The sequence below is a fragment of the Brassica napus genome, chromosome C3, assembly GCF_020379485.1.
Source record: "Brassica napus cultivar Da-Ae chromosome C3, Da-Ae, whole genome shotgun sequence".
Classification (NCBI taxonomy): domain Eukaryota; kingdom Viridiplantae; phylum Streptophyta; class Magnoliopsida; order Brassicales; family Brassicaceae; genus Brassica; species Brassica napus.
This window is the reverse complement of record NC_063446.1, coordinates 56296574-56308872: the sequence shown is the minus strand read 5'-3', so window position 1 is coordinate 56308872 and position 12299 is coordinate 56296574. Positions and strand designations below refer to the sequence as shown.

Here is a 12299-nt window from a genome sequence, read left to right as displayed (position 1 = left end):
ATACAAAATTATAAAAAATTTATAAATATAGAAAAATGTTGTTAAATATTTTTAAAAAAATTTAAAAACGTTTTATTATATATATTTCATTACTGGAAACTTGAAAAACGTTTTTAAAAATAAAAAAAAAACGTTTAAAAAAATCACAAAACGTTTTTAAAAATCAAAAAAACGTTTTTAAAAATCACAAAACGTTTTAAAAAATCACAAAACGTTTTTAAAAATCAAAAAACGTTTTAAAAATCAAAAAATGTTCCAAAAAAAACTAAAACAACAATCCAAACAACAATCCTAACTTATATATCCTAAACTATCCATTCAATCCTAAAATTTTCAATCAAACAACCTAAAATCCGAGATCAACTTCCAAAACCCTAAACAATTGATAAAAAAAGAAGGTTTGAGATGATTCTTACATGATTTGGGGTTTGGGGAAGAGATATGAGGGTGAGGAGAGGATTCACCGGTGAAGAGAGGTGGAGAAAGGCCGGAATCGCCGGAGAGGGGGAGAAATCGCCGGGTTGTGAGAGAGAGGCCGCGGAGAGGAGGAAGAAGGAAGAAGAAGGGTTTTTTTTATATCCGAGGATTCCGACGGACACGGGTTCGTCGGTATTCCATCGGTATAATTAAAATATACCAAATGCCGATTCGCGAAAATTTTCAAGCGGTTTGGTTCTCCCGGGCTAATTGAAATTCCGACGGAATGTGTCCGTCAGTATTTTCCGACAGACACATTCCGTCGGTATATTCCGACGGAATTCCGACGACTTAGTGTTTAGGGTGTTGATTTCAAGTTTCTAAATGCAAAATCCAAATCTTTGATAATATATATAGTATTTGCATAAAGATTTAACAATAAAAATGTTTTATAACACGATTTTACACAACAACATTTTTTGTAGTGTAAGCTTATATAAATATGATTGTATAAGTATATAATGTTAAGATGAGATGTTATGAAAACAATGATATGCATACATAAATATTTTAATGAGTTGTTATATTTGAACGGTTGCGATCTAATACTATACTAAACACTTATTATGTGTTATTTTCATAGTTTTGGCATCTAGATTTATAGTTTTTTATGATTGAAACTTAATAGAAAAACATGTCGTCGGTATTTTCCGACGAAATACCGACGAACTTTCCAATTTTCAATGAAACCCGTTGTCGTCGCTATGTCGTCGGTATATTGCGAGGAAATTCCGACGGACCATAAAAAAAATTATGAATAGCTTGACATACCTGATCAGCTTGCGAACCAAGAATGAAGGGATCATAATATTGAAGTTTCCGCCGCGAATGAACTGATGTAACACCAAACGCATCAATCTTCACTCCTCTATCTGGGGTGGTGTCATACCAATCACAATAGAATACTACACAACGCAATCCAACCATTCCAGGAAATTGGATTTCCAATATTTCTTTTATGTTGCCGTAGTAGACATCGTCACCAGAAGAAGATGAAACACCAGCATCATATGTTGTCTTAGAATGACCTTTCCTTGTGAATGCATATCCTCGCGTACAAAATTTAGGATATGATTTGACCACATAGTTTGGTCCCTGCACAAATTCGCGTATCCAATCATCGAACACAAGACCTCTGGCCAAACCATCTAGCCGATAAATGGGAAAAGGGGCCGTACCGTTCTCATCAACGTGAAGTTCAGAACGATCACAAATATCGACTAAATCCAACCTTGACTTCAAATTATCCTTCGTTTTACCTTGGATGTTAAGGACTGTGTTCATCAGATTATCGAAGAAGTTCTTCTCAATATGCATGACATCTAAATTATGCCGCAATAGATGACTCTCCCAATATGGCAGATCCCAGAAAATACTCTTTTTGTGCCAGTTATGTAGCTCTCCAACAGCATTGACTCGAATGTTTTATGTCCACCTACATCTGGCGTCCTTTCTGCATCAAAATACCTAAACTGCTTCAACAAATCTTTCCCACTAACTTCCTCAGGTGGACCATCAAACACCTGCTTGTTCTTCGTAAACGAAGTCTTACTCCTGCGGTATGGATGATCAGGTGGTAGAAATCGTCTGTGACAGTCAAACCAACACGTTTTCCTTCCGTTCTTTAGTTGGAAAGCATCTGTGTCATCTTGACAATATGGACATGATAGCTTCCCATGTGTTGTCCATCCAGATAACATACCATATGCTGGAAAGTCACTTATTGTCCACATAAGTACTGCCCTCATCTGAAAGTTTTCTTTGCGCGAAACATCGTATGTCTCAAAACCATGCGCCCATAGTTGTTGCAACTCATATATTAGTGGTTGAAGAAACACATCTAGTGATCTTTTAGGATGATCTGGCCCGGGGACGAGAAATGAGAGAAACAAAAACTCTCGTCGCATGCACAAGCTCGGCCGTAAGTTGTACGGTGTCACAATAACTGGCCATAGAGAATACTGCCTTCCATGCTTTCCAAATGGGCTGAAACCATCAGTAGATAATCCAAGATAAACATTTCTTCTCTCTTCCGCAAATTCTGGATATGTTGACTGGAAATGTTTCCAAGCCTTTGCATCTGAATGATGTCTAATCTCACCATTTGTGGAATGCTCTGCATGCCATCTCATTGCTTTTGCTGTGCGCTCACACTGATACAACCTCTTCAATCTTTCTGTCAAAGGCAAATACCACATTCTTTTGAATGGGATCGGAACTCTTCCCCTCGTCTCCTGATAACGAGGTTTCCCACAAAATTTGCATACATTTCGTGTCTCATCCGCTCTCCAGTAGATCATGCAGTTGTCAATACATACATCTATCACTTCATACGGTAGTTGAAGACCTGCAACAAGTTTCTGAACCTCGTAGTATGAACCCGGTGCAAGGTTATCCTCAGGTAGAATACCTTTGACAAAATCAGTAATCGCATCCATACATTCTTCAGCCAAATTATAGTCTGTCTTAATACCCATTAATCTAGTTGCAGATGATAAGACTGAATGACCATCTCTACAATTTTGATACAAAGGTTGTTTTCCTGCATCCAACATGTCAAAAAATCTCCTAGACTCGGGGTTTGGTTCTTCCCCTCTATAATGATCATGTACCATCTGCTCAGTACCTACACCATAATCTATATCCGTTCTAGATTCTTCTAACCTAATATCAGGCTGAGGTTCACTAACAGGCTGAGGTTCGCTAGTACTACCATATTCATAACCAGTTTCCCCATGAAGGTACCAAACTTTATAATTACGTGAAAACCCTTTCATATACAAATGAGTCCAAACATCAAATTCTTTTATAACCTTATTATTATTGCAAGAAGAGCAGGGACATCTTAACATACCACTTTTTGCATCCGGTTGCTGTTGAACAAGCCTCATGAATTCTCCAATCCCTTGAACGTATTCTTCCGTAAGCAAATTGGTGTTCGGATCCAAATGAGGTTTATCCATCCACGAACGATAATAAACTTCTGAAGACATGATTTTCACGGAATTGTTATGACTAAAGAGAATGAAGAGAGAATGAAGTGTGAATGAGTTGAATGAGGAGGGGTTGTATTTATAGGAAATTGCTTACGGACCTCCGACGACTTTCCGACGGAATACCGACGGATGTAAAGCAGTCCGTCGGTATTCCGTCGGAATTGTCCAATCTCAAACGGCTATACAACGGTCATATATATTTGTCGGCAACGGTCACATGGTTCGTCGGAATTCCGTCGGAAAATACCGACGGAATTCCGACGACTTTGCTGTTAATCGGAATGTCGTCGGAAATTCGTCGGAATGTACCGACGAACTTCCGACGACTACAACGGTTACATTTTTTATCGGAATGTCGTCGGAAAATCGTCGAAAAATTCCGACGACCCATGTTTCGTCGGAATTCCGTCGGAAATGGCCGACGTAATTCCGACGACTTAATTTTTTTGGATTTGGTCGGATATTTGTCAGTTTTCCGTCACAAATTTCCGACGACCTTGGTGTCCGTCGGAACCTCCGTCGGAATTCTGTGTGTTTTCTTGTAGTGTGTAGAGACACCAAGAGCAAGATTAGTGGCTCAAGGAAACAATCAAGAAGAGGGCATTGACTATCTGGAAACCTATAGCCCTGTGGTAAGGATAGCTACAGTCAGAGTGGTCTTACACCTTGCTACGATTATGAAGTGGGAAGTGAAACAAATGGATGTTAAGAATGCGTTTTTACATGGAGACTTGTTAGAGACTGTCTATATGAGACAACCCGCAGGTTTTGTTGACAAAAAGAAACCATATCATGTGTGTCTATTGCACAAATCACTCTATGGATTGAAACAATCCCTTCGAGCGTGGTTCAACAAATTCAGTGATTTCCTCATTGAGTTTGGCTTTGTTTGCAGTGTAAAGGGCCCGTCATTGTTCATCTACTCACACGACGGGAACATCATCATGCTTCTCTTATATGTAGACGACATGGCTATCACTGGTAACAACTCAACCGCTCTCACAAACCTGCTAGAAAAGCTGAATTCGAAGTTTATGATGAAAGATTTTGGAAAACTTCATTATTTCTTGGGGATTCAAGCCTCTTTCCATGATCGAGAAATGTTTCTAACCCAAGAACAGTATGCTATTGACCTTCTCACAGTAGCTGGCATGGAGGACAGTGCACCAGTTAACACACCCCTTCCGTGTTGGACCCGAATATGACCCTCAGGTGAGGTACCGATAAGCGTGAGCTAGCATGTGGGTTGCGATAAGCCCATCATAACAAAGGGAGCTGAAAGCCGAGCTGACGACTGGACCTGGGAGACATCATAGCAGAGGTCACGACAGAAAGTGAGCTAACACCTTAAGGGACTCGGTCAAGAGGAGCCTAAAGCGAGCTCCGTAATTGAAGCCAAAGATCTAGGAGAACAGTTGAAGGGTTGCCAACGAAACCTAGACTATATAAAGACGGAGAAGATAAAAGACAAGCCATCTCTTTCCATATATCAACTTTTGTACTAGATTAAAAGCATTACGTATTCTTTAATCATCACAAGATATATTCCTTTGTATTCATCATCTTTCAACTCATCAATAAAATCACAATTGGCGCCGTCTGTGGGGACAAATAATCGAATCCCTTTCTCTAAAGCTTAAAGGATGAATCCATTAGATGGAACGAATCCATCTAACCCCGATCAATCGAACCAGAGCAATAGCTCACCGAACCGCACTGCTCCGGGGGCAAATAACCCGAGAGCCTCCGAAGGGACCAACTTTGGGTCCTCAGCCCTCAATAACCCATCGCATCAATCCGCTCCGAACCAAACGGAAGATCAGCTTTCTGAGATCCGTCGGATGATGCTCCAGTTAGTGGACAAAGCTCAAGAGACCGAGCGAACGGTGCAACAGTTAGCCGAACGGCAGAAATAGTTCGAAGAGATAACCAGATCTCAATCCGCAACGACCCAACCGTCCGTCCACCAGGGAAGAGGAGTCACTTTCCATGAACGGTTAGCCGACCCTTCCTTCCCTAGAGAGCGCCTGAACTTCTCCCCTGATAGCCCAGGTGCAGAAGGGCAGGAACCTGCTTTCCGAACGCCTCGCGCTAGGACAGCTCCTGCGTTTACCCCTCCTATCACCAGCACCATGGGGAGCAATGTAGCTACAACTAGCTCCATGCCTGATCGAAACACCGGTGGGAGCACCCGTTTGCCTCCACCGCCACCTCCTTCCGGGTCTGGAGCAGGAACCAACATACCGTCCGGGGCCAGAACATCAGCTTCAGTGTTTCAAGCTAGGGTTTCAACCCCAAGCACAGACGAATACCAAAGAACGGATGCTGATCCTGCAGCTCTCCGCACTAACCTCGCTCGGAGCCTAAGGACCAATGAGCGACCTATTTCGCCAGCTAGCTGGGAAGACGACCGAGCTCGGTCTCACCAGGAACCTGCTCGCCGAGTATCTGATAATGACCCAAATGTCCTTCCCTTCGAGGGACCTGACGCAATTCGCAGGTACATGGAGCGAACCCACGCAGCTCTCCAGAAATTGGGAGCTCAAGTTCACAAGGTAACGAGCTCAGCTCCCGAAATCGAGAGCTTAATTGAGGAGACTCGTGGAACTCCGTTCACCGATAGAATTGCCAACTCTTACATAAGAGATACTCGAAAAATTAAAATTCCTGAATACGATGGGAACGCAGACCCAAAGGCCTATTTAAGAGCCTTCCGATTAGCTATCGTTAAAGCTCACTTCACAAAGGAAGAGTGTGATGCAGGATATTGCAGAACATTTGCCGAAAACCTGATCGGAACAGCCCTCGAATGGTTCTCCAGCCTCGAGCCGAACTCTATAGACAGTTTCGATCAATTGGCTAACGCCTTTATGAAGCAATATTCAACTCACATCCTGAAACAAGCGTCTGAGGCTGACCTCTGGAAGATCAGACAAGGACTGGAAGACTCACTGCGAGTCTACATCGAAAAGTTCAGAGCAGTAAGAACTAAACTCTCGAATCCCAACGATCAGGTAGCCATTGAGGCTCTTAGGAGAGGTCTCTGGTATAAATCAGGTTTCTTCTCGGAGCTAACGCTAAATCCCCCTCCAACCATCGATGACGCCCTCCATAAGGCCTCTAGATACATTACCTTGGAGGAGGAAATGGCAGCATTAGATAAGCTCCACAGAAAACCCCAGAGTCACCCGAAAGGCGAAGCCTCCGATGGAAAGGGACCTCACAAAAGAGGTAGCTCCCGAAATAATCAGACCCAGGGAGAACATTCTTACGTAGTCGAGGAAGACAAGGAAGAAAAACCTGTCGCCGCGACAGCTAAAGCCCCCTGGTCCAAAGGTTATGACGAGAGCAAACATTGCTCTTACCACGATCGAAAGGGACATTCAACCGAAGAATGTTGGGACCTCCAACGACAACTGGCTGCTAAATTCGCAGCCGGAGAAATAAAAGATGTGGACCTCAAAAAGCCACAACCTTATCAGAAGAGAGGTCCCAGAGATAGCTCTCCGAAACGCGAGAGGTCACCTGAAAAAGAAACAGACTCACCACCCCCAGCTCCCAAAAAGAGAGTCGAGATGATCCTTGGAAAGTTTCCACAAGGAAAAAGCCTACAAATCGAGGCCCTCTTGAGTAAACCACCTCCCCAATCGAGCCCTGGCTCAAGGATCGATTACATCCTTGGAGGGTCCGGTGTGTGTCAAGACTCCGTTAACTCTATTAAAAGTCACGTACGGAAAGCTGTGTCAAACACTCAGTCCAAACCGACCAAGCCTGAGTCTAACACTAAGATCTCTTTCTGGGAGAGCGAGACATTAGACCTCGATAGACCTCACGACGATGCCCTTGTCATAACATTAAATATAGCAGGGTACGAGGTACCTAAGCTCATGATCGACACCGGAAGCTCCGTCGATCTTATTTTCTACAACGCACTAAAGGGAATGGAAATAGACGACTACGAAATTGTCGACCAGAAATCCAACCTCGTAGGTTTCTCAGGTGAAACAGCCACCTCATTGGGAACAATTAAGCTCCCAATTATAGCTGGCGGAGTCATGAAAATGACCAACTTCATAATTGTCGACAAACCATCCCCTTTCCACGCAATCCTCGGAAGGCCTTGGATTCATAAGATGAAAGCAGTAGCTTCAACTTATCACCAATGCGTGAAATTTCCAACAACCAACGGAATAGCTACCATACACGGTAGCCAAAAGATTTCAAGGATCTGTTACCTGGGAGGATTCGAAATCATAAAAGAATCCCCCCAATAGCAATTACAGATCCAGGAGAGTCGCGAAATGCAACGAAATATCCGAGGTCCCCCTAAGAACCTCACCGAAAAAGTTAGCATCGACGACTCAAACCCTGAGAAACAGGTGAGCATCGGATCCGAGCTACCTCTCGAAACCAAAAAGGAGCTCGTCGAATTCCTAAAACAGAATATCAAAACTTTCGCATGGACCACCAGCGACATGAAAGGCATAGATGCAAATGTCACCACTCATAAGCTCAATGTAGACCCTACTTTTAAACCGATCAAACAGAAACGTCGTAAGCTAGGTCTAGAAAAAGCCCAAGCTGTCAACGACGAGGTCGATCGACTAACAAAGGCCGGGTCCATCCGAGAGGTACAATACCCCGATTGGCTAGCTAACCCAGTGGTAGTAAAAAAGAAGAATGGGAAATGGAGAATCTGTGTAGACTTCACCGATTTAAACAAAGCCTGTCCTAAGGACAGCTTCCCGTTACCTCATATCGATCGTTTGGTCGAAGCAACGGCTGGACACCAGCTCTTGTCCTTTATGGATGCCTTTTCAGGATATAACCAGATTATGATGGATCCTGAGGATCAAGAGAAAACCGCATTCATAACTGAACGAGGAACCTATTGTTACAAGGTCATGCCGTTTGGTTTGAAAAACGCGGGAGCTACCTATCAAAGGTTAGTAAATAAAATGTTCGCTGGACAACTCGGAAAAACCATGGAAGTCTACATCGACGACATGTTAGTCAAATCCTCAAAGGGGGAGGACCACATCTCCCATCTAAGAGAATGTTTCGAAATCCTCAACAAATACGACATGAAGCTAAACCCAGCTAAGTGTACCTTCGGAGTACCTTCCGGCGAATTCCTAGGTTACCTCGTAACCGAAAGAGGCATCGAAGCCAACCCGAAACAAATAGCGACATTCCTGGAAATGCCATCACCTAAAACGACCAGAGAGGTACAAAGATTGACCGGACGGATCGCAGCACTAAATCGATTCATCTCCAGGTCCACCGATAAATGCCTTCCATTCTATAAACTTCTGAAAAATAATAAGAAGTTCTTATGGGATGAAAAGTGCGAAGAAGCCTTCAAACAGCTGAAGGCTTACCTCTCGGAACCTCCGATACTATCCAAACCTGTAGTAGGAGAACCACTGTACCTGTACCTCGCCGTGTCGGCAGCTGCAGTCAGCGGAGTGCTAGTACGAGAGGAACAAAACGAACAGAGACCTGTCTATTATACTAGCAAAAGCTTAATAGACGCCGAGACGAGATATCCCACCATGGAAAAACTAGCCCTAGCAGTCGTGACAGCCGCCAGGAAGCTGCGACCTTATTTCCAATCGCACTCGATCATCGTAATGACCTCACAACCATTACGGACGATTCTGCATAGCCCTAGCCAATCCGGACGATTAGCAAAATGGGCTATAGAGCTCAGCGAGTACGACATCGAGTACAGACCCCGAGCAGCAGCAAAAGCTCAGGTCCTCGCCGATTTCGTTATTGAGCTAGCATCCGGACATCTAGACCAGGAAACAGAGGCTCCGAAATGGAGCCTATACGTGGACGGAGCCTCGTCAAGGCAAGGCTCCGGTGTCGGTTTAAGACTAACCTCCTCAGCCGGAGAAACCATCGAACAATCCTATAGACTTGGATTTAACGCTTCCAACAACGAGGCCGAGTACGAAGCACTAATCGCTGGATTAAAGCTCGCCCTGAGCCTCGGAATTCGGGAGCTAAACGCCTACAGCGACTCGCAGCTGGTAGCTAGCCAGTTTCACGGGGAATACGAAACAAGGGACGAAAGAATGGGGGCATACCTCGAGGTCGTCCTAAACCTCACAAAGCAGTTTGACAAGTTCGAGCTAACGAGGATCCCACGAGGGGAGAACTCCTCAGCAGACGCGCTCGCCGCATTAGCTTCCACATCCGACCCTCTCGTAAAACGAATTATACCCGTGGAAGGAATCGAGAAGCCAAGTATCGACATAGCTACCAAGGCTGAGATGGATAGCAAACCAAAGGAAAAAATAGAGGATAACAGCCTCCCGACGGTAGCTACCCAAGTTTTCACGACATTCTGGTTCCCGAAAACTAGAACACGCAGCTTCAGAAAGCACACCTCCAGGAAAGCAACCCAGAACCCGGAAAACAACGACAAAAGTGAAGGTACTCACCGAAGTTCAGACTCCCTAGAGCCTAACTCTACGAGTACCTCCGGGGGCACCATCCAGACCTCGGAGCCACTTGTCTATAAAGTCCAAACAAGAAGCCGCACCGCTCTTAAAAACGCATCTAGGAACGCTACACAAACCACAGGGGATAACGAGGAAATTGGAGATATTCCTCAGAACCCAGAACCTACTCCAACAAATATCTCCGGGGGCACCACGGCACCAGGTCCCGAACAGGAATCTCCCTCCTCTCTTCACAACAAAGTTGTAGGAAGAGAAGACTGGAGAATACCGATCATGGATTACATCCTAGAGGGAAAAATTCCACCCAACAAGTGGGAGGCTCGAAAACTCAAAGCTTTAGCAGCAAGATACTGTATAATCGAGTCAGCCCTCCACAAACGAAGTGTCTCCGGACCTTACCTAAAATGCGTTCACGGCCTAGTAGCTATGAAACTCATGAAGGAAATGCACGACGGTTCCTGTGGAAACCATTCCGGAGGCAGAGCCTTAGCCATCCGAATAAAAAGGCAAGGCTACTTCTGGCCTACCATTATCGCAGATTGTGAGGTCTACTCCTCATCGTGCGACAAATGCCAAAGGCATGCACCGATCATACACCAACCAGCGGAAAAGCTGTCTAACATATCAGCTCCCTACCCATTCATGAGGTGGTCTATGGACATTATAGGTCCATTAGTACCTTCAGGGAAAGGAAAGAAGTTACTAAACCTCCTGGTCCTAACCGACTACTTCACGAAATGGATTGAAGCTGAAGCTTTCCAACAAATAAACAGATTCGAGGTCGAAGGATTTGTTTGGAAAAACATCGTATGCAGGCATGGCGTCCCATACGAAATCGTAACCGACAATGGAGGACAGTTCATATCCCACGACTTCAAAAGTTTCTGCGATAAATGGAACATCCGCCTCACCTTCTCATCACCTCGGCGACCTCAAGGGAACGGACAGGCGGAGGCTGCCAACAAATCAGTTTTAGCAAACCTCAAGAAACGCCTAGGAGCCCAAAAGGAGCTTTGGTCGGAAAAACTACCCGAAGTACTATGGGCCTGCCGAACCACCCCACGAAAAGCTACAGAGGAAACTCCCTTCTCCTTAGCTTATGGGATGGAGGCTGTCGTCCCAGCAGAAACCACCGCAGGTAGCCTCAGACGGGAGCTCTGCACCTCAAATCCCGCAGCTAATAACCAGCTCCTGATGGATAGCCTCGACTTGATCGAGGAAAGACGAGACCAAGCCTTGCTTCGCATTCAAAATTATCAGCAAGCAATGGCACGACACTACAATTCCAAAGTAAGGCCCCGACAGTTCGCCGTAGGGGACCTAGTGCTTAGGAAAGTGTTCGAAGGAACAAAGGAACCGGGAGCTGGAAAGTTAGGAACCAACTGGGAAGGACCCTACCGAATTATCCACATAGTACGACCCGGAGTTTACAAACTCCAGAAGGTACGAACCGGGGTACCTGAAATCCGATCGTGGAATGCCACGAACCTCAAAAGATACTATCATTAGGTACCTAAAACCCCTGAACTACGTTTGGCTTGATCCCTTGACTGGGTACGTAGGCAGCTCCGTCATGAGTGCAGCCCCAACCTCTTCTCACCAACCTCCTCACCTAAGCCAAAGGGGCAGGTGTTACCAAGAACACTTAGCCTAAAAATAGTTACTGTGTAAATAATCTGAATCATGTATTCTCTGATATCTGATATTAATAAAACGATTGATTCAGTTTCATAAACATCAAAGGTCTTAAAACCCTCCAAGAAAATTTAGGTCCCCCTAAATCGGGACCTAAGCTCAACAATCTCGAATACATTCAGGTCCCTGAAAACCTGAACCTAAGGTCTTAAAATCCTTAATACACCCAGAGGTCTTAAAATCCTTAACATAAACTAAGGTCTTAAAATCCTTAACAATCAGCAAGGTCTTAAAATCCTTAACAATCAGCAAGGTCTTAAAATCCTTAACAATCAGCAAGGTCCTAAAATCCTTAACAATCAACCAGGTCCTAAAATCCTAATCAAAACCAGAAGGTCTTGAAACCCTTATCAAAATCGAAAAGTCTTAAAATCCTAAAGAATCAGGAAAATCCCGAAATTCCTCAATTCCATCCGTTAAACTTCAAAGGCCTCGAAGTCCTTCGAATTAACTCAGGTCCCTATGAATCTAAATAAAGGTTCCTACGAACCTGAACAACCAGGTCCCAGAACCTTACGAATCGGACTCAGGTCCCCGAGCTAAAATCAAGAACTCCTCTTTAAGGTTATCACGACCGAATATCCATTAAGCTAAATGCTTATCATAAATAAAGACTAAAGGTCCTAATCCGACTCAACGATGACGGCACACAACTCAT

General features: G+C 44.3%; 1 protein-coding gene across 1 annotated transcript; it reads left to right on the top strand.

Annotated features, from left to right (window-relative positions):
• The first annotated feature begins 7774 nt into the window (after positions 1–7774).
• Positions 7775–12245, top strand: LOC125583619. Its single transcript, XM_048750881.1, has one exon. The coding sequence runs from the start codon at positions 7775–7777 to the stop codon at positions 11453–11455; it is 3681 nt and encodes a 1226-aa protein (XP_048606838.1). The 3' UTR covers positions 11456–12245.
• Positions 12246–12299: the final 54 nt, after the last annotated feature.

What these genes read in the sequence shown, in the direction of transcription:
- LOC125583619 (XM_048750881.1), top strand. Translation starts at nt 7,775, where the DNA reads ATGCAACGAAATATCCGAGGTCCCCCTAAGAACCTCACCGAAAAAGTT.